Raw genomic sequence first — 26,028 nt, 5'->3', positions numbered from 1 at the left:
CAGTTTGGAGGCAGGTTTCAGCCTGTTCCCATCCCGGACTCCAGTGTCTTTTTTTCACCCCTGTTGCTATCTTGATGCCTCCCCGCCACCTCCAACAGCTTCTCCCTGGCCCAGAGCAGAGAATCTGGAGTGTATCTGGGATGTGGGGAGGGGATACCTGGGAGACAGAGTTTATTTTTACTGCTCAACTGGTGGATGGAGTTGAGAGGGATAGAAAAATGGAGATAGGTGAGTATTTTCTGCATTCTAAGTTAGAAGTTATATTTCCTTTTCTTTTCTTTTTTTTGGTCTTTTGTGTCTTTTTAGGGCTGCACCCGTGCCATATGGAGCTTCCCAGGCTAGGGGTCGAATCAGAGCTACAGCTGCCGGCCTACACCACAGCCACGGTAATGCGGAATCGAAGCCATGTGTGCAACCTACACCACAGCTCATGGCAATGCTGGATCCCTAACCCCCTGATTAAGGCCAGGGATCGAACCCACATCCTCATGGATACCAGTCGAGTTCGTTAACCACTGAGCCACGACGGGAACTCCCGAAGGTATATTTTTCAATAGGAATACTTATCAATGATGTGGTCAGGAGTTTTGTACTGTAATTCATCTGTGTCGTGGGTTCAGCAGACTTTTGTGCACTGGCCTAGAGAAATCAATCACTGACAACATTGTTTTTGTAGAATTTGGAGTTTCAAACACTTAGTGACTTTTGATATTGCAGAGATTTTGAATATTGAAATTCTACATATGCCTATCAACTGAAACTATTAGCCCTAGCTTCTGTGCATGTGATGAAATGGTAATGGAAGATCATAAAGTACCACATGAATAATAATGAGATTAAATTTCATTAAGCATGATTTTGATATTAAGTTTTTTTAAATTATATTTTAATTCTCAGAACAGCCTCAATAATTTACCTTTTAACTAGAAATATTTTCTCTGGAGTTTCCGTTGTGGCTCGATGGTAGTAAACCTGACTTGTATCCATGAGGATACGGGTTTGATCCCTGGCCCTGCTTAGTGGGTTAAGGATCCAGCATAGCTGTGAGCTGCCGTGTAGGTCACAGACGCAGCTCGGACCTGGTGTTGCTGTGGCCGTGGCATAGGCTGGCAGCTGCAGCTCCAATTTGACGCCTAGCCTGGGAACCTCCATATGCTGCAGGTATGCCCCCATCCCCCAAAAATGGCAAAAAAAAAAAAAAAAAACCAACAAATATTTTCTCTGATTAAATAAGATTATTTACTTAGTTATTAAGAGAACTAAAACTATGTAAATATAATATGTATTTCCCAAGTCATACAACTTGAAGGACCAGATAAACCATCCAGTCCCAACACATTTGGGAAATGGAAGGCAGGAAAGGTTAAATGGTATAGTCAGGGCCATACTGCTGGTTGATTCCAGGGCCGGGACTTAGAACCCAGACCTCGGAACATCCGTTGGTCTATCTTAGGGGGGAGAAGTGAAGTCCAGACATTACAGAACGATTTCAATGCCCAAATCATCTAGTTGAGGTAATTTATCTATGCCCCAATCACAAGGTCTTGTTCAGCTAATTAATAGTTTAGTGAGAGAGTATAGATCTTTGTATTATAATTATAAATAATAAGAATCAGATTAAACACAGCATTTTTAAGTTCTAAAAACATTATTTTTCATTCTAGGCACATAAGTAATTTTCAAGAAAAGATGAACAGTCAGTCTGGAGTTATGATTAAAGCTCAGAAGAAATGCCTGTTGTTTACAAGGGGTTGGGCAGTTATTTGGGTTTGGTCAGAGTTTGCTGGTCTATTTGAATACTTACAGTAGTTCTGCATTCAAGATACATTGTAAAGTACTTCAGCTTCTGTTTAGTAAGGAGAAATGTTTCTCATGGGCAGCAGAGGCTGTGGTAAGAACAGTGGCACTTAGACTTTATTAAAATCTGACTTGCCTTCCTTTACAGCACCAGGTCACAAGCATGTACCTGACTGGGTTTGGATCGTAGTGGGCATCCTCAACTTCATAGCCTACACTCTAGGTAAGAAACGGACAAATTCTCACTTCCGTCAATGGCTGGTGAAACTGTCAGCAGAGATAACAAAACACCCACTAAATTAACATTTTCTCCCATGCTCAATTCATTTTAACTAGGGTTTATTACTATCCTGTTCAGTTTGGTAAATATGTTCTCGAGTTTCTCTATGGAAAATATTGTCATTTGCTAGGAATCCACAGAATAAAATAGGAGTTGGCAGACTACCACTTGCAGGCCAGATCTGGCCTGTTGCCTGTTTTTGTAAGTGAAGTCTTACTGGAACACAGCTCTCCTCATTCTTTATATGTCTATGGCTGCTTTCCTGCAGCAGAGACACAGTTGCATAGTTGCAACAGAGACCTTTTGGCCCTCGGTGCCTCAACCACTTACTATTTAGCCCAACCCAAAAAATATTTGCCAACCTCTGGAATAAGACATCATTTTTGCCTGGAGTTTGAGAAGCAGTACTGACACATCAGGTAATTGCAGAATACCGAGAGAGCTGCCGTAATGGGGCATAGCAGGAGAACAAAGGCGGAAGGGATCAGTTCTCCTTTGGTGGAAGAAGCGATGAGGGAAGTCACTGTTCCGGGCTGCACTGTCTGCTCTCCAGGAGTGCGTTTCACTGGGATTATCTGCCAGGCTTGTCCTGCATTCTCCTTTACCCCTCCCTGCTTTATTTTTCTCTGTAGCACTTAAAACCATGTGACTCTGTCTGCTCTAAAAATGTAAGCTCCTTGCGGGTGGATACTTTATTTTCGTTACACTGTGTGCCCCGCGTTTAGAACAGTGCCTTTTACATTGGAGGCCCTCAGTATGTGGCTTTTAAATGAACGTGAGGTGACAGATCCTGATGTAAAGTGGCTCAGGTATCTTCAGATAAAAATTACTTGTATTCACAAAACTAGTATAATCTCGTACAGGATTAAATGCTGACCCACTGGATGACCAGAGCTGCAAGAGGGAGGAAGAGAATGAAGTCAATAACCAGGCAAAAGCTTAGTTAAAAGATCTGTATTTAGACAGAGGCTTTTGTGTATTTGTTATTAAAGATGAGCCAGTTTTAAAATTCTGCTCCAGCATGTTGTAGGAGTCTTTTTGAATTACTGTGCCATCTGCCTGTTTCAGGTCTCTTGCAGAATCTTGACCTATCATGTACTGTTTGTTGCAAAATCTGCCTAGAACTAAAAATTTATAATCTTCATTTATTCTGCTAGTGTGACTGTTCTTACTTTTTTTTTTTTTTGTCTTTTGGCTTTTTAGGGCCACATTCGCAGCATATGGAGGTTCCCAGCCTAGGGGTCGAATTGGAACTACAGCAATGTGAGATCCTAGCCGTGTCTGCGACCTACACCACAGCTCTTGCAACGCCAGATCCTTAACCCACTGAACAAGGCCAGGGATTGAACCCAAGTCCTCATGGATACTAGTTGGGTTCATTAACCACTGAGCCATGACAGGAAAGAATTCAGAATTTGTAATAGCTGCACACACGTTGCACTGAGAATGGGAAATTAAGCCAGCAAATAATGAGAAAAGACGTTTAGGAACTATTTTAGCTGCTTAGGGGTGGAAAAGTTCCCCATCTTTTTTTTTTTTAAATTATTTTATTACTCAAATGAATTTATCACATCTGTAGTTGCATAATGATCATAACAGTCTGATTTCACAGGATTCCCATCCCACAGCCCAAGCATATCCCCCCACCCCGCAAACTGTCTCCTCTGGAGACCATAAATTTTTCAATGTCTGTGAGTCACCATCTGTTCTGCAAAGAAGTTCAGTCTGTCCTTTTTTCAGATTCCACCTGTAAGTTGATAGCATATGATGTTGGTGTCTCATTGTATGGCTGACTTCACTCAGCATGATAGTTTCTAGGTCCATCCATGTTGCTAAAAATGCCGGTATTTCGTTCTTTTTAATGGCTGAGTAATATTCCATTGTGTATATGTACCACATCTTCTTGATCCACTCCTCTGTCGATGGACATTTAGCTTGTTTCATGTCTTGACTATTGTAAATAGTGCTGCAGTGAACATCGGAGTACATGTGTTTTTACGAGTTGTGGTTTTCTCTGGATAGATGCCCAGGAGTGGGATTTCTGGATCAAATGGTAGTTCTATGTTTAGTTTTCTGAGGAATCTCCATACTGCTTTCCACAGTGGTTGCACCAATTTACAATCCCACCAACAGTGTACTAGGGTTCCTTTTTCTCCACAGCCAGAAAGGTTCCCCATTTAATAACAGAGATCTGAAGTATTTGGGCAAGAGTTTGAAATTCATCCTCTCATGTTTCCTTCAACAAATGTTTTTAACAGCCCTCTTTGCCACAGACTGAGCTAAGCACTGGGGATAGTGCTGTGGTGAGCAAAATGAGCATAGTAATTATAAGGAATTTTTCATGCCTTGAATCCGAATCCTTAAAGTTAGCCTAATTCCGATGCACTTAATTTACAAAACTGTTTCTTTGGAGGAGGATTGATTGATTGATTGATTGATTGATTGTCTTTTTGCTTTTTCTAGGGCCGCTCCCTTGGCATGTGGAGGTTCCCAGGCTAGGGGTCTAATTGGAACTGTCGCCATCGGCCTACACCAGAGTCACAGCAACACGGGATCTGAGCTGCATCTTTGACCTACACCACAGCTCACGGCAACGTCAGATCCTTAACCCACTAAGCGAGGCCAGGGATCAAACCCGCAACCTCATGGTTCCTAGTCGGATTGGTTAACCACTGCGCCACGACGGGAACTCCTGGAGGAGGAATTTTTATAATTCAGACTCTCCTTCCTTTTTAACTAGGTTGTACCATTTCCTCTCCCTCTTCCCGTTTTTCCCTTCTCATGTTCCCCCCTTCTTTCTCTTCTCCCCTCCTCCACTTTGCTCACCCCCTTCCCCCAGTTCCTACTCCCAAATGAAGGTGCTCTTTCTCTTTCTCGATCTCCTTCCTTATTCCCTTGCTAATCTGGATCCTTAACACTCTTGAGTTGGCTCCCGTGATAACATCTAGCCGCGACCTGTCTTCTGAGTTTCTAGTAAGTACGCTTAGGTTGACTTGCTTGACGTTACCAGGTGGACATCCTCCCAACCCTTCCTTTCAGCATCTAACGTTGTACTCAGCATCCTTTCTCTCAGTCTTGTGCCTTCTTCAGACTTTCTCATTTCTAGTAACACTGCCACCCTCTCGGTTACCCACACGGGAAATTGTGGAGATGGTCTTTTTGTCCTTTGGGCCTCCCCTCTCATCTTTCGTTGCATTGTCATTTTTATTTTCTTCATGCCTCCCCTGCTTCCAGCTTTTCATTCCCACTGCATTCTGTCTCTGTTTAGGCCTACTGAGTCTGGGTCCTCTCCCAGCCTGTCCTTCACACTGACGTCGGGTGGGTCTTCCTGAGGCACTTCACTGCTTTTGCTCTTCTTATTCCCCCGCTCAGATAGTTTCAGGAGCTCTTCATACTCCCTAATACTCTTGGAGTTCCTGTCATGGCTCAGTGGTTAACGAATTCGACTAGGAACCATGAGGTTGCGGGTTCGGTCCCTGCCCTTGCTCAGTGGGTTAAGGATCTGGCGTTGCCGTGAGCTGTGGTGTAGGTTGCAGACACGGCTCGGATCCCGCGTTGCTGTGGCTCTGGCGTAGGCCGGCGGCTACAGCTCCGATTCGACCCCTAGCCTGGGAACCTCCATATTGCCACGGGAACGGCCCAAGAAATGGCAAAAAAAAAAAAAAAAAGACATACTCCCTAATGTTCTTAAACTGGTTCAGACCTCTACTGCCCTCTTCGCATACCAGTTTCTCGCTGAGTTAAACTATGTGCGTGGCTTTCTCTGAACATGCATGTGCTTTTCCATCTCAGTGTTTTTGCTGAAAGCCATTCCTTCTGTTGAAATGACGTACTCCCTTTATCTCCCATCTACTGAAATCCAACTCATTCTTTGCGTCCCTACTCAGATTTCATCTTGTCTGGAAACCCGTGTAGCATATCTTAGTCTGAAGAGAACTTGTCCCTTTCTGTGCTCTTCTGTGGTTTGGGATACACTTTATGTAATTGTCATGTGTTGCCTCCTTCCCCAGTTGTAGACACTCTATGAGGGCACAAACTTAATTTATTCTAAGATGTTTGTAATCTTCACGGCATCAAGAATAGTGCATGGCACAGTTTCATTTCATTTAATTCTCATAGTTACTCAACACCTACTATGTCCAAAGCTTTTTTTGAAAGCACTTAAAATTAATAAGGTGGTCCGTCTGTAAAGAGGCTGATGACAAACAAGATGAAACAGGTGTTATCACGGATGTACAGAGTGTTTTTGGATCCTAGAGCAAAGAGTGGTCAGATAAATTATAAAACAACTGTTGAACATTCTCTGGAGGCTTAAGAATTTGTGGCTAGTGGGACAACTCAGTTTTTAAGCAGATTTGGAGGAATTCAAAGCCCAGCTGGAATGCTTCTTTCTCACATCTGAAATTGACACCATTCAGTGTGTTTTTTTTTTTTTTTTTTTGCTTTTTAGGGCCATACCTGTGGCATATGGAGGTTCCCAGGCTAGGGATTGATTTGGAGCTACAGCTGCCGACCTACACCACAGCCACAGCAATGCCAGATCTGAGCCATGTCTGTGACCTACACCACAGTTCACGGCAATGCTGGATCCTCCACCCACTGAGCGAGGCCAGGGATCGAGCCTACAACCTCATGGTTCCTAGTCGGATTCGTTTCCACTGTGCCGCAACAGGAGCTCCCAGTGTGATTTAACATATTTTAATTTTTAGATTAAACTGAGAAACTATGGATTTTGTTTCTGAGCACTTTGCATTGTAGGAATGAAAGATGGGATTTTTGTAGTACTGGCTGCTAATTATACTTTAGTTAATTAAGATTCCTATGATACGCTGATATGTTCTGTTTTGTTCTTGTCCATTTTTTTGCAGAAGACTTTGTGCATGCGGGTGTAGAGAGTGACCTTTTCTTATGGTAATGTGTTTTTGTTGCAGATGGTGTGGATGGAAAGCAAGCCCGTAGAACCAATTCCAGCACCCCGTTAGGAGAACTCTTTGACCATGGCTTAGACAGTTGGTCATGTGTTTACTTTGTTGTAACTGTGTATTCCATTTTTGGACGAGGATCATCTGGTGTCAGTGTTTTTGTTCTTTATCTCCTGCTATGGGTAGTTTTATTTTCTTTCATCCTGTCCCACTGGGAAAAGTATAACACAGGGATTCTTTTCCTGCCATGGGGATATGACGTTAGCCAGGTGGTAAGTATGTGTTCTTCCTTAATTTGCAACATGGTCATGAATTTTGGGGAAACTTTTTGTTGTTCCTTCTTTATTGACCTTATGCTTTTTTGGTTAGAACTGATGGGTGCTTTAAATTTTTTTCTTTTTTCTTTTATATTATTTCTCCGTTATTTATGGGCAATTTTAAATAGGTACAAAAGCAGAGAGAATAATATAGTGAACCCTTATGTACCTATTACTTAGCTTCAGCAGTTAACACATGGCCAATCTAGTGTCATGTATAATCTTGCTCCCCCTCCTCCCAGTTATTTAATTAATTAATTAATTTATTTATTTTTTCTTTTTGCCTTTTCTAGGGCCGCACCCGCGGCACATGGAGGTTCCCAGGCTAGGGATCTAATTGGAGGTGTAGCCGCTGGCCTACACCACAGCCACAGCAACGCAGGATCGGAACCACATCTGCAACCTACACCACAGCTCACGGCAACGCCGGATCCTTAACCCACTAAGCAAGGCCAGGGATCAAACCTGCAACCTCATGGTTCCTAGTCGGATTCGTTAACCACTGAGCCACAGTGGGAGCTCCATCCTCCCAGTTATTTTAAAGGAAAATCCTGACATTATATGATAAATATTTTACTGTGTATCTCTAGATGGCAAGAGCTCTCTTTAAAGTACATAATCACAGTGACATTATTATGCCAAAAAACTGGCAGTTTCTTAATAAACATTCATTGGAACTGTTGATTTTATAAAGAAAGTTATGCATATATAGTTAAATTGTTGGCGGTTTTTTTCCTTCCTTGCCAACTTTTCCGTGAGTGGAGAGATTTGTTTTCTCTTACTTTGTAGGCTTGCTGTGAACTCCCCCCTGCCTGCGAATCCTGGCTTTTTGTGTTGCCATTTCGCCCTTCCCACCTGAGACTGCACTAAAGAGTCAGAAGTTGGGGTGTATTTGAAGAAAGTAATTGAGTGGGCTCATTGGATCAACCCATTGATAAAGTGCCTTATGAGGCCAGGCACTTGTATTGTCTAGAAGTTAGTTATTTTGCGGTGTTGCTGGCTAAAAAAAAAAAAATATATATATATATATATATCTTAATGGCAAGAAGACTTGCCACAGATTTAGACTTTAAGCATACTGCTTGCTTTTACTAAAGCTGTATGTTAGACCGCAGAAAGCGTTATTGACGCCCTGATCTTTCCTGCCGTTAATGCTCCGTATGCTTTTGTCTGCGTTTTCCTTCCAGACTATTTCTATTGTCTACATAGTGACTGCAGTTGTGGGAGTTGAGGCCTGGTATGAACCTTTCCTGTTTAATTTCTTATATAGAGACCTATTCACTACAATGATTATTGGTAAGAAGCTCCATGTTGAAGCCTGTCTTAACATCACTTTGTTGTAAAAGCCAGTGTTTGACTATAACAAGCAACAGCACCCTTCCCTCCTCCCCCACACCCTCTAGCAAATAGAACCACCCTTCGGCCTCCTAGGGTTTCAACCAAATCATTAAGGAAAATAAGGTGTTTTGTTTTGTTTTATTTTTGTTCAACACCAAGCTATTTCAGAGCAGAAGGACATAGCAAAATAGATCACACAAACCTGGTAAAGTAACTACTCAGGTTAATCCAGACTGTTTTGAAGGAGCCACATTTAGGTGATTTCAATACTTCTCTCTAAATGGAAGATGAGCAGTTTGAAGAATTGAAACGGTGAAACACAGTTTGCTTTATGATAATATGTCCCCTCCAAAAATTGAACTTCTATCCCTTATAGACACCTTTTTTTTTTTTTTTAAGTCTCTGAATGTGAGCTACAGGTTTTTGATCACAGTAGTGTTTGCATTTTGATTTCAGCCGGAGGGGTATGTACAGAATGGTCGAGCGTGTCTTTTTATGGAAAGAGGCAAAGAGGGAGGGGAATCCGTGGGACACTACGAGTGGCACTAAGACCTTTGTAGACTAAAAACAAACAAACAAACTCGCTGGCTGTTGCTCCATTCCCTTACCTAAAAAATTATCTCCCCTCTTTATGTCCATGAGCCTCGGTTGTAGAATGGGAACTGAAGGCTTAGAAGCAGCTGAGAAGATGGCGTGTTAGGCACTGGCTTTCAGAAAAGTACTCGTTTGGGGCTTTTTCTGTGGCTCTGGGCTACAGATATTTTAGGAAGCCCATTGTCATCTACCACATGTTCATTTTTGGGGGTCCCTATATGAACTGTGATTTCTTCACTTTGATAAAGCTAGCTATTTTTCATCTCCTACCATGAGTGAAATCTTGATTTATATAGCTTGTCCTGTGGCAGGTTTGCTGCATTTTATCGTTAAATGTTAATTGAACATGTTAAAACGGAATCTCTGATATATGAGGTAGGTTTTTGAATGTCATGTGGGTATTTTAATAGGCATATAGTTTTCTTTGTAATTTATAAATTGAGGGCAATGACACTTATGAGGTAAGAGTACTTCCTATTGTGTTACATTAGGAGCCACACAGTATCAAGTTGTCTTTCTTTTTGTGGTGTCAGTAGTGACCAGAGGGTTAGGTATTGTATGTCTGTTCCATTTACGACAAAGTTCTGCCTTAACTCCTCACCTAAGGGTACTGACAGACGCTGATGATGACTGCTTCCGAATTCATTCATTCAGTGGCTAGCCAGGGGAATAGTTTGTTTTTTGATAAAATACCTCATAAGTTCATACTGATCATTCCAAATCCAATTTGATGATACAGATTTTTTACTTAACCCCATTGATCTTACATTGGAATCTCTTTTAAACTCTGTCAAAAAGTCTTTACCTTCCAACGACACAAAATAATAATTCCTTTGCTGTATTCCACAAAACACCCATAAGGGTGTCAGAACATAGTACCAAAATCAGCAACAGTATGATTACCGAAAATTAAGATTTGGGTTTTTCCTTATGGTTTATTCCACTAGAGAGGCCCAGTCAGGTTATCACATTCTGAAGTTGCCATTCTGTGGTTATGCCACCAACTGTGGATATGTACATTTAAGGTGGTTTCATTTTACTTTTGATTTTTAGGTGTTACTTTTTCTTTTAAAATTTATTTTTCCTTTATAATTATCTAACATGTGCACATGATTACCAAGTCAAATCTATATATAAAACAAGGTGTATTCAAAGAAGTCTTTTTTTTTTTTTTTTTGGCCATTCCTGTGGCATGTGGAAGTTCCTGGGCCAGGGATCGAACCCATGCCATAGCAGCAACCCAAGCTACTTCATTGACAACACTGGATCCTTAACTTGCTGTACCACAAGGGAACTCCGGTGTCTCTTTTTATTGTTTTTTTTTTTGTTGTTGTTGTTGTTGCTATTTCTTGGGCCGCTCCCGCGGCATATGGAGGTTCCCAGGCTAGGGGTCGAATCGGATCTGTAGCCACCGGCCTACACCAGAGCCACAGCAATGCAGGATCCGAGCCGCTTCTGCAACCTACACCACAGCTCACGGCAACGCCGGATCGTTAACCCACTGAGCAAGGGCAGGGACCGAACCCACAACCTCATGGTTCCTAGTCGGATTCGTTAACCACTGTGCCAAGACGGGAACTCCTATTGTTTTTTAATATAAGTAAAAGTGTGTGTGTGTATGATTTTTATCACCCTTTTTTATAGATAAATGGCAGCCTACTGTACATGTTTTAACACGCATGTTTTTGGCTTTTTTCTCCACATGGTAGTACATCCTAGAGATCACCGCATAGTGACGTATAGGGATCGTCCTCATTTCTTCTTCTAGCTCCCTGGTATTTGGTTGTGCGGATGTACCATATCCACAGTCAACTAGCCTTCTACTGATGGACATTTGGGTTATTTCTAGTCTTTTGCTGTCACACAGATTACGGCAGTAAATTGTCTTGTACATATGTGTATATCTTTTCATGATTTTTGCCAGGGTATTTTGGAAGAGATCTCTAAAAGTAGAATTTTTAGTAAAGGACAGATATATGCAGTTTCTCTAAATATTCCCATATTCCCTTCCATATGGCTTAGCTGATTTGGAATTCCCACTAGCCGTGTATGAAAGTGCTTGTTTATTTAGTTTTACCAACATAGTGTGTTGTCAAACTTTGGGATTTTTGCCAATTGATGATAGCTAAGAAACTATATATATCCGTATAGTTTTAATTTGTATTTCTGTTGCTATGAATGAGCTTTTCTAGTGTTTGAGAGCCATTTATATTTCTTTTTATATCTAGTCAATTTTTGCTATAGGATTGTTAACCATTTCTTTTATTTTTAGAAGCTTTATTGGGAATACTAATCCATTGTTTTCCTAGAAATGACATTTTCCCCCTTGTTTCTTGTTTGTCTTTTTTACTTTTCTTAAAGCACTTTTTGTCTTGGTGGTTTTTATGGACATTTCTATTTAATCAATAAGCCTGGAAATGTGAGAAACCAGAACATTTGTTGTGACCATGTTATTCTTGGTGTTCATCTCATTCTCCTCAACCTTTTTTTATGACTTTGAGCCTCATTTTTCTGTAGCTACTGATTCCTGTATTATGAAGTCTAGCAAAAAGCAGGTCTGCATATGTGTGGGTTCTATCGCTATCATTAATAGAGTATTTAATACATAAGATTTAACAATTAAATACTCATTACAGAAAGTACATGAAGTGTTATTTAGAGAAGAGGTAGAAGATACAGTGTTTCTCTTTGGCAGCCTGCATAGAGCTCAGGCCTTTTTTTTTTTTTTTTTTTTTTTTTTTGTGCTTACCTTACTTAATTAAGATAAAGCTATTTCAGGATATTTTAAACTAAACATACTCTTGGCACCAAATCTTTTGCAAGTTTCTTTGGGCCTCTTCAGCACCTCAGAGCTACAGTGATTCTGGATTAATCCCTTTAGCTCTGGCTCCCTACCAGTGCTTGACATGGAGTAAGCTGCTAAAAATTTCTGAGGGCTTGGAGCACATCTTGTCTTCTTGCATTCCCTCTAAGATCTTCTAACTTTGTTCCAGTTGGGCTTGGAAGTGGCAGAGTCATCTCATCTCTGTTTGGTGGATACTAGTCTTTTCATCTGTTTTTAGCAAAGTGCCTTAGGAATTGTTGGAAGGAATGCTCTTCTCCTATCTTTGATCCTTAAGGTTATAGCTGCATTGACACCCCCCACCCCCAAGCCAAGTTTGGTCACCAGGAGTCTGGAATGGGCTAATATGTTGAGTGACAAGGAAGTACCTAATTGAGGTGTCCAGAAAGTTGCCACATGTATTGATTTGGAGTTTGAAAGAGGAATAGATCAGGAATTTAAGTCTCTGTAGATCACAGAATCAGAGAATTTTAAAGGTTCAGGGGTTACTCGAAAATCATCTAACCTGTCTTCATTGTAAAACTGTGAATCTGAAGCCTAGAGAGATTGTCTGATTTCCAAGGGTACATAACTAGATTTTGGAGTCCTGTGCAGGTAGCTATGGTTAAAGCTTTAAGAGAAGGTTCTGTGAGGGAGAACAGATGCTCAAGGAATATGCAGGAGGTAGATTGCCAATGAAGGGCTCCAGATGTAGTGGTTGGATGGCTAGCAGGAACACCGGGAGAATGGAATCATGAAGGCCAGGGGAGGAAAAAATTGCAGTTAGGGGATAGGCAGCAGAGTCATCTCACTTAGAAATCAGGAATGAAGAAAGGATGCTGAAATTTTTTTTTTTTTGGTCTTTTTTTTCTCACTCACAGCATATGGAGGTTCCCAAGCTAGGGGTCTAATCGGAGCTGTAGACGCCGGCCTACACCAGAGCCACAGCAACGCAAGATCCGAGCTGTGTCTGTGACGTACACCACAGCTCACGGCAATGCTGGATCCTTAACCCACTGAGTGAGGCCAGGGATTGAACCCGCAACCTCATGGTTCCTAGTCGGATTCGTTAACCACTGTGCCACGACGGGAACTCCAGGATGCTGAATTTGATTAGTAGGAGAGCTTGATATACTTCAAGAGTACAGTTTCTGCAGAGGGGCGGCAGAATGAGTAAGAGTACTGAGGAATTAAAGACAACAGAAAAGTTTGGTGAGTGATAGGAAATAGCAGAGTCAAGATAGTAGATAGAGCAGCAGAAGCAATGCTGGGGTTTCTTGGGAAGGCCATTCTTGTTTTTTGGATTGAGGGGAAAAGAACTAGTGTATAGGGTAGGGGGAGAAATTAATGCTAGGGAAGTGAAAATAGATGTAATTGGGAAGCAGCAAGATCGATTAATTGCCCCTTCTTCCAGTAAACAACTCAAACCTCTTCTGCAGTTTACTATGTACCAAGTCCTGTCCTAGTAGTCTTTGTATGTAATAACTCATGCAATTCTCATAACACTGATGCTATTATCCCTGTCTTACAAAAGAGGAAACTGATGCATTGAGAAGTTAATTTGCCTGAAGTCACATAACCAGTTGGTGGCACAGCTGAGGTTCATGCCCACTTTGGTTCCTTGTCTCTGCTCTGCATCATCAAACTGTTCTGCTACTCTTCCAGTTGTAAATGCTGTTTAAAAAGTGTATTTAATTTCATTGCAGAAGTAAACCTGAATCTGAAAATTATTGGTCTAAAAATATTACATGTTTTGTATCTATTCTATTATTATAAAAATCACTCTTGAATAATAATTCATAATCATTTAAATATTCTTCCCTTTAGGTTGTGCATTATGCGTGACTCTTCCAATGAGTTTATTAAACTTTTTCAGGTAAGTAGTTTATTTTTTTAGCAGTCTAGAAATAGGGAAAAATCTTTAGAAATTGCTACTGAGATGAATTTTAGGAACTCTTTTCCTTTCGGAATCTGGACATTTTGGAAAGGTCCTGAAACCTATATTTTGAGTCTGGCACAAGGATAATTTTGGTTATCTCTGGGGGCTAGCATGGTCAATTCAATCCTAGTCCCACACTAAGAGTTCTTTTGTAACAGTTTGGAGCTCACCAAACAGTTTGCTAGTTTGTTAATTTTTTGTGCCTCAAGCAAGAGGAAGCCTGTTCCTGTCCAGTATTGATAGGCTTACCTTCTTTTCCTAACTTGATTATACGTTTTTATAAATTGATCATATGTAATTTTAGTTAGCATGATCGTAAAATAAAATTTCTGAACATAGTTTCGAACCAAATCCTGGACCTGTGCTGACTCTGCTCAGTACCATGTGGAAAGGCCCCCCGAGGCGTCAGGGAGGGCTTGGGAGGCGAGTCACCCCAGCGGAGTTTCCCTTCTCTGATTTATCCACTTTGCATTTGGCCTCAGCCACACTGAATTTACCTATGTGACCTGCATGTCTTTTCCACTTTCTCTCCTCAGTTCTTTTGCTCCCACTCTTTTCCTTCTGCTCCTGTTTCCTCTATTTGGAGCTTCCTCTTGCACTTCCTACTTCATCCTTCAGTGCTCAGGTGTGTCTTGCAGAATCCTGTCCGTGTCAAGCCAAGCTCTATGAATCTTCCCCATTTATGGCTGCTGGCAGTTATTCATAGATTTAAAGAGCCGTAAAATTTAAAGCTCTGGGGTCCTTAGAGATTATTTGAGTCATTTCCTTTTCTTCCTCTAAAGTTGAGGTCCTGGCTTGATCTTGCCCTGGGTTACGTAATTAGCAGCAGAACCAGGACAAGGATTGGGGGCCCTGTTCAAATGAGCAGACGTGTAGGAGAGCGCCGCCCGTGTGCTCAGAGACACTGCAATACGCCGTGGACTGTCTCAGTTCAGTCTTTCACTCTTAGATTGCGTAGCATAGTAGCACCGTGAGGTACTCTTCTAATATTGCTTTGTCTTCATTTTATTTTTCCTGTTAGAATATAATCCCGGAACAAAGACCCAGTTTTATTCATCTTTACATTCTGGGGGTGGGGGTGGGCATGAGACCAGCGGTCTGAAGACTTCCATTTTAGTCCTGGCCCTGCCACTGGGTAGCAAGTTATGTAAATTTGAATTCTCATCCTCAGTTAACCTGTCTGTAAAATGGGATTAATAGTGTTGGTTCTACCTATGCCATGGGATTATTTGGAGTAAAAAAATAAGGGGATAAGTGTGAAACTGTGACATGTAAGCACAATGTAAGTTTGACATGTAAGCACAATGTAAGTTTGACATGTAACAGTGTTCTTTGTATTGCTTGATTTGTTTTTCAGAAGCTATAAAAATAACACCTTGAAACACAATTCAGTCTATGAAGCTATGGTTCCCTTCTTTTCTCCATGTTTGCTCTTCGTTTTGTCTACAGCGTGGATCCTCCAGTCACCTTCAGATATTTTAGAGTTACATCCTAGAGTTTTCTACTTTATGGTTGGAACAGCCTTTGCCAACATCACAGTAAGAGTTTTTCTTTTAAAAATCATAATGTTTAAAAGGAATATTTGACAGAATTTGATAATTTGAGAAACTTGTATAATATTAGAAAACGCAGACTTTTTTTCCCCCTCCCACACTCACGGCATGTGGAAGTTCCAGGGCCGGGATCAAACCCACGCCACAGCAGCAACCTGGGCCACTGCAGTGACAGTGCTGGATCCTTAACCCACTGAGTGACAGGAGAACGCCTAAGCAGATTTTAATTTAAAGATTTTACATTAGAAATTTGAAAGAATAATTAGTAACCTCAAAGACAGAGCATGCCAAAAATTATTTTTCCCTTTGAAGCCAATTGGATTTGCAGTATTTTTCTTTATTCATCCACACCTGTGGCATATGGAAATTCCTGAGCTAGGGGTCAAATTGGAGCTGCAGCTACAGGCCTACACCCCAGCAATACTGGATCTGAGCCGCATCTGTGACCTATGCCACAGCTTGCAGGCACGGCCAGATCCTTAACCCAATGAGAGAGGCCAAGGATTGAACCCATAACCTCATGGATACTGTGTTGGGTTCCTAACCTGCTGAGCCACAGCTAGAACTCAGGATTTGGCTGGAGTATTTTGGAACCATGGCACAGTTTAAATGTTTTGTTTTGGTTGCCTCTTAAAGAAGTCATGGGATAATTCCCTTCAGGCTCTAAATATTCTTAATAGTGTGGTTGAAATGGCTGTAGATCTGATGATTAGGGAGCTTAAAAGGGGTTTTTGAGAGAGGGAACATACATGCGTACCCCACACCCTCCACATGTTTTTGGATCAACTGATTTTTAAATTAAGAACATAGAGTAAAAAACTTCTCAATAAATACTACCTGTTTTAAAAATCCCCCTCTCTGCTGTGGCCCAGCAAGAGGGCAGAAGGGAAAGATGGGGAGGGTTTGAGAAAAGACCCCGGGAGTCCTGGCAGCCAAGAAGCCTGTGCTCCTGCTCAGGCCAGGCCCTTAATAAGTTTTTATTTTCACCTTAACCACTAGTTTACATTTCCATGTCTGGAACACACATTCACTGTCTCAAGTCATACTGATTGATAGGATTTAAAGATCTGAAAACATGAATGCCTTGCATCAAAATCATCTCTGAAAGAATATTGAAGTAAAGAGAGCCAAAGACATTCTGAGGTATTGCTGTGATAATGTGACTGCACTGGAGGTAGCCTCGCCTCATCTCCATGAAGAAATTTAGTCATGCGGGACTTTGGGAGGCTGCTTTAAAAAAAATTGTTTTCAGATATATATCCTAGAATCTTAAAGTTGGGAGAAATCTTTTATCCAAACTAACTTAGCCCAGTAGAAGAATGCCTTCTGTAGCATCCTTACTAAATTACCTTCCAGCCTCTTCTGATACACACTCCAAGGGCCCACGGGTTAAGGGCTGGGGGCAGAGGTCCAGTTGGATTCCTTAGCAGTTGAGAATTACTGACCTTAGTAATGATGTAATGTAAATATCTTGGCTCAAGCACTTGAATGCTTTAAATGTTGGAGTGACTAGGGCTTTGCTAATTAAATTTTCATTCTCTCTCTCTCTCTTTTAAAAAATAACTTCAAGTGCCAGCTGATTGTTTGTCAAATGAGCAGTACCCGGTGTCCAACTTTGAATTGGTTGCTGGCTCCCCTCTTCTTGGTTGTCATGGTGGTAAATGTAGGAGTAACCTCTTACGTTGAGAGCATTTTCCTGTTTACATTAACCACTGCTTTCACTCTGGCCCACATCCATTATGGAGTACGAGTGGTGAGTAATCTAGAGCCAAACTGGTTCCATTTGAGTCTTATAAATAGTGGAACGGAGGTGAGGGAAAATTTCAGAAGAAACTGGCGTATTTCAGTAGGTGGAGGAATTTGGGCATAGTCTCTAAATGATGCGTAATATCCAGGTGTGTAATTTCAGGTATTGTTTCTCTAATGAATATGTTGTACTCACTACAAATAATTTCAAAGCTGGGTAATTATTGTGAGGAAGTAATTCTTGTTTTTAAGTGAGAAGAAATGTAAACCATTTTCTTGGTAATGGAATTATAAACACCTTTGTGCTTTTAATTCGATAAACAAAATAATCCCATGTGTTGATGATCTATTTTTATACTTGCTTCTTTAGCTTCAGGGGCATTTTTATGTGGGGGAATACAGAAGAGAGTAGATTTAAGAAGTATTCTGCAAGCCTTAGTATTCTCTTCTGAAATAAGAAACTGGTTTCAGGACAAATGGACTAGGCTAGGTGTAATAAATAAGAATCAGAACCATGCATTTTACTTTCTTTTTCCTCACGCTTTAACATTCTCTAATTATTTTACATATCTTAGCATAGTGTCTTGATTATGATTGTTAACTGCCGTACAGTATTCCATCAAGGAGATTACTTAGTAATTATCAACTTACTTAACCGTGATCCAGTTACTTTACTCATTTAGATTGTTTCCACATTTTCACTATTAAAAATAAAGTTGGAGTGAACGATCTGGAATAATATGTTTTTCCTTCATTTGCTTTATTTTCTGAGGATAATTTCATAGCAGTCGATTTATGTCAAAGGGTATTCACATTTCTCCGGCTTTTAAAATACTTCTTTTTGGTATGTTTGTTTTGAAAGGAACCTGCTGTGGGTCAGTTTGAGAAACAAAATGTCTTCACTTCTGCATTGTCGTACATGTTTTTAAAATGGCACCTGTCGTGCTTGATAACAACTTTTTATAGCGTGCATATGTTGCTTAAACTTAGGTTTCTTCCCTTAGTATTTCTCCTCAAAGTAGTCCACATTTGGGGGAATAAAATAGATGTAAAACCATGATAAGTCTGTGAATTGTGACATGAAGACATAATCATTTATGTTTTTATTTGTGCAAATTTAACATTACATGCTTTATGTCACCACTCTGGGCCTCAGTCGTATGCATGAGGTTGAGCATAGCTGCCAGTGTCTTTCGTAATTGTTTTAACTTATTATAACCCCTCTGCAGCCATAACTTTAGAAAGCCATACACACGCCAAACCAAACCAAACACATTTTTCTTTAAATACAAAGACAGGATATTTTTCATTGCTAAAAATCTGGTAAATAAATATATGCACAAGCTAATTGAAAAAAACTCCAGGAGCATCTTTTTTTGGTCTGTCTTTCTGTTCTACATATCTGCCACTTCTGACCAGAAGGCAAAACTTCATACGCCATACAAAACATTCACCTGAACTATCGAAATGTAAACATGACGAATCAGAATGGAAATAAGTATTAAATAAACAATATTGGCTAACTGGCACAGACATAACCATGCTCTTGCCTGCTCACAAGGGCTTCCCTAACTAATATGGCCTAAAGCATCCAGAATCTACAAATCTAGTTTTATTCTGTTTCATCAGATTAGGAATGACTACCCGGAAGTGTTGTAAGAAGCTGAACATTGACTCTAACCATATATGTAAATATTTAATCTGCCAGATATTATAACTCTGTAATTTTTCAATAGATTTTGATATAAGGGTTTGGGGTCTGGAACATTCTAGAAAGACTAGATTTTGGTGTTGGGCAGACCCAGGTTTACGTTCTAGAAGTGATTTAGCTATCTAGCTCTATAGCTATCCTAGTCCAGAAAAAACTGCTTTGTTTCTGACAATATTTGCCATGCCAGTAAATTGTTGTCTCCCAAGGGTGACTTCTGTATGATTTTAGAAAATGGAATTATGTACATATTTGTCATTGCCTCATGTTTTGGTTCTCTATAGGTAAAGCAGCTGAGCAGCCATTTTCAGATTTACCCCTTCTCATTGAGGAAACCAAACTCGGATTGACTAGGAATGGAAGAAAAGAATATTGGCCTGTAATCTACAGAAAGAAGTACTGTAAATAAGATGCTTGTAAATATTTCATCCATCACCATTGACCTAAACAGATCTGCCTAACAGACGTGGGAACTCAGTATGTGTGGTGCTTGAACAGCAGGAATGATACATAGGATCTGAACTTGTAGAATTTTGGACCTACTAACTTCCAGCTTATTTTTTTTTTTTAATAAAACCATGTGATGTTTTGGTTAAACATAAAACATTAGATCAGCAAAATGTTCCTAGTAATTTTAGCTTCAGGAATCCATAATGTTTTGGTTCATACACAGTTAAAGATGCTTGGTTTTTATTTTTAAAACCCTTAAATTGGTTTAGGGACATTGATAACGTTCAGAAAACCCACCAATGTGTTTTCAAATTTGGTATTTAGAAGTAGGTCTTTAGCTGTGGAAGCTATCAGTAGCCCAAATCTAATAAAGGGAAAAGATAAGAGCGAGTCACCTTCAGCAAGAGGTGCCAAATGATTACAGAACAATATGCAGTTGCCAAATACTGGTTTCTCTTTCCCATGGAAATGCCTTTTGTCCTCATGTGCTAAGAGAGCTAATATATATGTCTATATTTAGAGTCTCTAGTATTCTGGCTCTCTTTGTAATGGAACAGATCTTGATAAATGGTTCAATTTTCTTTTAAGAAAAATATTCTATTGAGACTTAGTGGAGAAGGGATTGCAGTTGTAGCTCACTCCTTGGCATGGTTCATTGTGTAAACGTGGCTGCAGGTTGCTGAGATTTGGTGCCTGTGAACTGTGATCATATGAATGCATGGGACAGTTGCAGTCTTACAGTAATTACTTGTGAGGGACACAGATAAACCTCCTTAGAAGAAAAATTTTCTTAGAAGTTAGGAATCTCATGAACCTCACTATGAAATTAGTTTTCTGATATAATTTGTCTTTCCTTCCTTCCTTTCTCTTTTCCCCAACTTGCTCACTTCCCCACTAGAAGAAAAATTTTAATAATATATGCCTTACTGAGTATGTGTTCCCTTAATATGACTTGGGGTAATTTTTGAGGTTTACTGACAGACATAAAAATCTCTTTGACTTATTGTTTTATGATCATACCTTTTCATGGTTGTGGATATTTTCTTCTATTTCTTTTTCATTTTGTCTTCATTTAATTTGGTGGTGGTGAAATTTACTGGCTGATTTTCTTCTTTCTTTCTACTGAATGAAGTTTGTGCTTGAATGAAAAGTGTATCTTAAACCCTTTTATTTTGGACGGATTGCACTTGGATAAAATAGGCACCACTGTGTTGATATGTAATTAAATCCTTAATCATTATTTATCTATAAATGTGACCATCGTTCAATTTAATTAGAGCATGTTTCTGTGTTGGGTTTTAGTCTGCTGCTTTGTAAAAATAACTACGTAATTGATATTTCAGTTTTTAAGTGAGGTCTAATCATTGTCATTCAGGTTCTTAGAAATGAGGCATCAAGGAGCTAACACATAGTTTTGTACTTAATTGTAAAGTTTGAGGTATATTCAGTGACTTTCTCTGAGACAAAAATGAACACTGAAAATTGGTGAGAAATTGATGCAGGAAAATATGGGTAGTGATTCCATGTTTGTTAATAAATTGCCATCATGGAGGTCAGAGAATGAACTAATTAAGTAAAAGTAACTCTATTTATTGTATACCTTGTTCTGTATCATCTGTAGAATTGAACTGGATAAAGTGTATAACTTGGGCCGGGAACAAAGCTTTGTTTGAAGGTTCTAGGTTAATCGTTTTACTGTTTTGTTGACCTTGTGTACAAGAATGAGATTTATCTGTATTATAGAAGAAAAGAACTGATAACTCTTTGTACAAGGGCAGATTTGGACCACAGGCTTTTTTCACCTTGCGCATACAATGTGGTAAAAGAATACCCTTGACCCTTGGCATAGGGTCATGTCCTATAATTTTGGGGCTATTTTAACTCAAAGTATGTTTAAGCTCTTTTTCTGTTGGATCAAGTTTCTTTGAAAATTGTTTTGTGTCTATTCTTTATAACATATTTCCCTATGGTGGTTAAGAATTATGCTATGGTCAGTTGTACTGATATCATTAGATGGAAAAAAAGATGGCTGCCAACAAGATAAAAGATGAAAAGTGAATCATTCCCCGTTTCAGAGTCCCGTGGACTCGTGCAGCTGTAGTGTGCTGCTGACTCGTTCGCGGGTGAGTCTGCCATCCTGAAGTAGCTCAGGAAAGCCCCCATGTGTTGTTGTGGTGATAGAGCAGCTGAAGCAGGACTTCATCACAGAGAGCCCTGTGAATATGTGTCATTGCCAAGTATCAGAACATTTCCAAAGTTTAAAAGATGTTTTAGGCTTCTGCATGATATTTGGGGGTGTGTTCACCCCCCAGCTTTTCTCCCAGCATACGCTGAGCTGCCTTTTGGGGAGCAGTGGCATGATCGGTCATACATGCATGTTTTCTGTACATTTCAGAATAGAGTGCCTTAGCCAGGCCAGAGGTTTGCTGTGTGTTTCTGCTGACCAAAGTTACCTAGACCTGTAAGAAGTTTCTTTTCAGGTTATGGTGTGACACATGTCCTTTCATGCTTGTCGGAAAATAATTCCCCTTTATTTGAGGGGGGCATGGGATAGGAAAATCTGAAAAGTACCCGAATAGAGTATGTCAGTGCTGCCTTTTGTGATCCTTGCCTAACATTCACCATCCTAGTGTAACGCACAGTTTAAAACTGCCACAATGTAAACCATCATTCCTCTGTTAATGTGTAATAGATGTAGTTGATGGGTTTTAGTCTTCAGGGTGTTAGATGAATAGCTTCCAAAGGAAGAACGAAGTGGTCTTCCTGGGCATTTTAATGATATCATGGTGAAATGACTTTTCATTGTAATTTTAAAAAGAAGGTTCAGTGCTGGTTATGGCCTAGAATACTCTAGTACTGTTACCAGTATGTCATTTATTTTAATATAGGGGTGCTGGGAAGAGAAGTAGATGCCTAAGGTTGCCCAAATTCGCAATTGTTATGAAAAGAAAATCGATCCTGACCTAGAGCCTGGGCACTGGGCACATGCAAAGGAGCAAGTGGGCATCGCATCCACTCTAAGGGGAAGAAGTCATCGCTTTAGTGCCCAATGCCCAGGGATCCTACTGCGGTGCACAGTTTAAAATGTTCACAACTTAAATCATCATTCCTCCACCAAGTTTAAATTCAAATGTGAATTTGAAAGTTTCCTAAGTGTTCAGCTTTCAGAGAATTCTTTTATTTTGTAGTCAGTTGTAAAGCATTTAGACCGTAACTTGCTTTCTCCAAAGCAGACTTTGATTCTCTAACCTCTGGAGACTAAAAAGAACAGCCTGAAGGTGTTTGGATCAGAGGCTCCACCCCCTTATATTTTAGGAAGAAGCCTGTTTGTAACTCTGCCTCTTCATACTTGACCTGAGTTTCCTTTTCACTAGCCACCTCCTAGGACAGCGATGGCCACTGGCTTTGTCACCTGTAGATCTGGCCACATTCAGCTCTCCTTAATGGCCTTAGCTCTCTCAACTAGTCGAGGTCGGGGACGTGCCAGAGGGCACATAGTAAACCTGACGGACTAGAACTTTTGACTTCGGGTCCCCACGTCAGCCAAACACAGATACAGAGATCTTTGCTTTTGTGGATCCTGTGTTCAGAGTGGCCTTTATCTTGACCTCAGTTTTTGGACTTGGCTTGAGCACTCTATAGGAAATTGCTGAAGTCAGACCAGTTTTCTCTGGTGTCCTTGTAAGGTGGTGTGCCCGGTCTTGAACACCCTGTGGGTGAGTAACCTTAAGTGAGCTGCCAGTACTAGAAGCTTCCAGGAAGAATTGTAACTAGTATGCTGCATTTGAAGCACTTTGACATGTACATTTTAAGTGATGGTTTTAACAGTAAAAACGGTGTTAAATTAATCACTGTGAAACTTGAAAGTGTGATGGCCTAAAGTACATTTTAGGAAGCTTAAGTAAATTTCTGATTTTCCTGTATTAATTATGTAATCCATGTGATTTGTATGTTTTACTTTTCATCTTTGACAGTGGTACAAATGACTGACATGTTGGCAGGTGGTTGGTTCCTTTAGGGCCTGTGGTAAATCATGGTTGTCTGACTTGTCCACAGAAAGTGGCACTCACTGTGTTTACTTTTTCCTTTGTGTGGAGCCATGGGAATTGGATTTACTGGCTAATTCATTACCAGTGTTTCTATGGTGCAAAATAAACGTAACCTTTTAAACCTGCATGCTAGTAATGCTTTGCTTTTTAATAAATATGCAAGAGATAATAATCTAGCTGATTGTTTTTAAGCAGAGACCTGCTCTTTTTACAGGCAGATCTTAAATGAGCTAATATTTTGGGTAGCGAAAGAAGTTTTGCCATTTGTAGCCTTTTTCACAGGTGGCCTGAGTGAGGGGGTTGTGTTGCATTTGATCAGAAAGGCCAGGTTCCCAGAATTGGAAAATGGCACACAGACTGATTTTTAGAATATCTTAAGAAGGGCTTGTCTTGAGGAAAAGTCCATTTGGACAGAAGCGTTATCTCATCTCCTGTGGCCATTTGCAGTATCTTAACCTTCGTGGACTCATTCTTCGAAAGCCGGGTTAAATCAGAGGGTAGTATTTTTAAAGCTTGTCCATTGGATCATGGCCAGAGTACCTGATGCTACATTTTAGAGACAGTCAGTATTGAGGATATAAGGAGTGGTGAACAGCTCGTAGGCTAAAGTCTTCTTGAGCAGTTTCTGTGGGTAACAATTAGAATTGGAATTGATTTTGTTTTTTTATTAAAACATACACAGTTCACCGTGAATTCTAGATTCTGATATTTTTGAGAAGGACTTTTTAATCTCTTAAGAGAAAGTTCTTGACCAGAAAAACATGTTTCGTTTAGTTCTTGATGTCGCTAATCAGGTTGCAGGTTTAATTTTACAAGACCTATGAATGCTGCGTTATAAATCTGTTTGAATTACTGGTATCATTCAGTATCAGGCTTAATTTAATAAGTACTAATTAAGACTGCCCACAATATTAACATTTTTTGGGAGCATTTGCATAACTTATCCCATCAGAGCAGCCATTCAGGAGACCAAGACCCAGCTACACGTAATGATTTGCTCTTTCTGGAATGTGCCAAGAAAGAAGAATTCAGTATTAAAATATTAAACTCCAAATTTCAATTTTTTTTTTTTTTTAAAGGAGCATTTCTTCTGGTTTGAAAGGGGAAGGCAGTGAACCATGGCTGCCGTGTCAACTCCCCGCCGCCTGCCTTCTCTTCGTCCCCTCACGTCTAACGTAATAGATTCAGTTTGTCTCCAATTGTAGGAAAAGAAATCGATACTTTCCTGAGTAAGGTTTCATGCCCTGGGACTAAGAATAGGTGGCAGGAATCACAGTGGAATCAATTATTGAGTTGTTTAGCTGGGGCCTGTCGCAGTTTGCTTTCTTTAGTTTTCTGAAACAAAAGGACGATTCCATCCCTTCTCAGGTACCTAGAAACAGTCCCCCTTAAGCAACTGGAATACTTTTGCTCTAAGTGGAATATATTAGAGAAGAAGCTGGAGAGGAGCACAGAGTCTTCCCTTGCAAGTAGTTTAATGGAACATGTTAGTATTTGGTCTGTCTAGGACTTGCTGTGTTCATAGCAAATCATGTAACATTTATTTTATCTGGTTCTGTATGGTATGTGTATATATATATACATATTTAATATGTATCCGTATGTTCTCTGTGCGTATATATGTATACTGTACCCCGATATACATGCAGTCTCCTCTTGATTATCAGCAAGACGGTAGGCCCGCACCAGACTGTTTCTTACTGTTAGCTTAATCTGCATGTCACCCGTTACTCTGTGAAGCCTCTTTCTTATCTGGAGCCACAGTCTTTCCTATTCTCAGTTCATCTCAGTCCCCAGGAAAGGCCCTGGACATCTGTCCCTTTCCACTTGCCTTTCACCAGGGACTATGTGAGCCAGAAAGACAGCTTTTGAGAAAGATGGCTGCTTCCTCCAGAGTTGAGGCTTCTGGGACTGAATGATGATGGGACCCTTTCTGAGGCGTTCCAGAAGGCAGCCCCTGGAGCAGCTGTGCTCATGGGCTTGCTGGGGGGAAAAAAATCCAGCTCTTGTGGGAAACGGGGCTGCACAATTTGCTTCACTTCCTCGGCTGGAATGTCGTGAAGCCTCTGAGGATCTGATGTGCAGACAGGGTACAGTTGTGTGTTTCCCCGGGGGCTTTGTATCGGCATTCCTGTTCCCCGTTGCTCGCCCAGATAATCAAAACCTGACTGTTTCTTGCCACTGGATTCTGGAAGCCTTGCCCTTTCAACTGGATGTATGTTTGTTTCTGCTGCTGTGAAACCCAAAAGTAAAAGTAGGCTTTAATTTAAAATTGTTTAATTCTATTGATAAATATTTATTGTAATAAAAATAAAGAGTAAATAATTTTTAAATCCTTTAAATTGTTTTCGGATTGTCTTCTTTATTTTTCCTTGGTAGGTGCAAAAGAGGCGGGGAGCTATGGGGAGAAAAATAACGTCCAGTGACTTGTCTCAGAGAGTCATTGATGCTTTGATACAAACCAGCAAAACATGAAAAGGTCCTGTTCAATCGGCCTCCTTGCTCCTGGGTGTC

General features: G+C 40.3%; 1 protein-coding gene across 2 annotated transcripts in view; it reads left to right on the top strand.

The window, feature by feature from the left end:
* Positions 1-19,398, top strand: part of SELENOI (ethanolaminephosphotransferase 1 (CDP-ethanolamine-specific)) — a 38,143-nt gene extending 18,745 nt beyond the window's left edge. The window contains 7 exon segments of one of the 2 annotated variants that reach the window (NM_001244662.1): positions 1,946-2,020; positions 7,009-7,271; positions 8,504-8,612; positions 13,897-13,945; positions 15,366-15,546; positions 17,132-17,314; positions 19,300-19,398. In NM_001244662.1, coding sequence (NP_001231591.1) covers positions 1,946-2,020; positions 7,009-7,271; positions 8,504-8,612; positions 13,897-13,945; positions 15,366-15,546; positions 17,132-17,314; positions 19,300-19,365 — 926 coding nt within the window. In that variant the 3' untranslated portion in view covers positions 19,366-19,398. 2 annotated transcript variants of the gene reach the window in all.

The sequence above is a fragment of the Sus scrofa genome, chromosome 3 (genome assembly GCF_000003025.6).
Source record: "Sus scrofa isolate TJ Tabasco breed Duroc chromosome 3, Sscrofa11.1, whole genome shotgun sequence".
Classification (NCBI taxonomy): domain Eukaryota; kingdom Metazoa; phylum Chordata; class Mammalia; order Artiodactyla; family Suidae; genus Sus; species Sus scrofa.
Note: the sequence above shows the minus strand (reverse complement) of the source record. Positions and strands in the feature narration are given on the sequence as shown.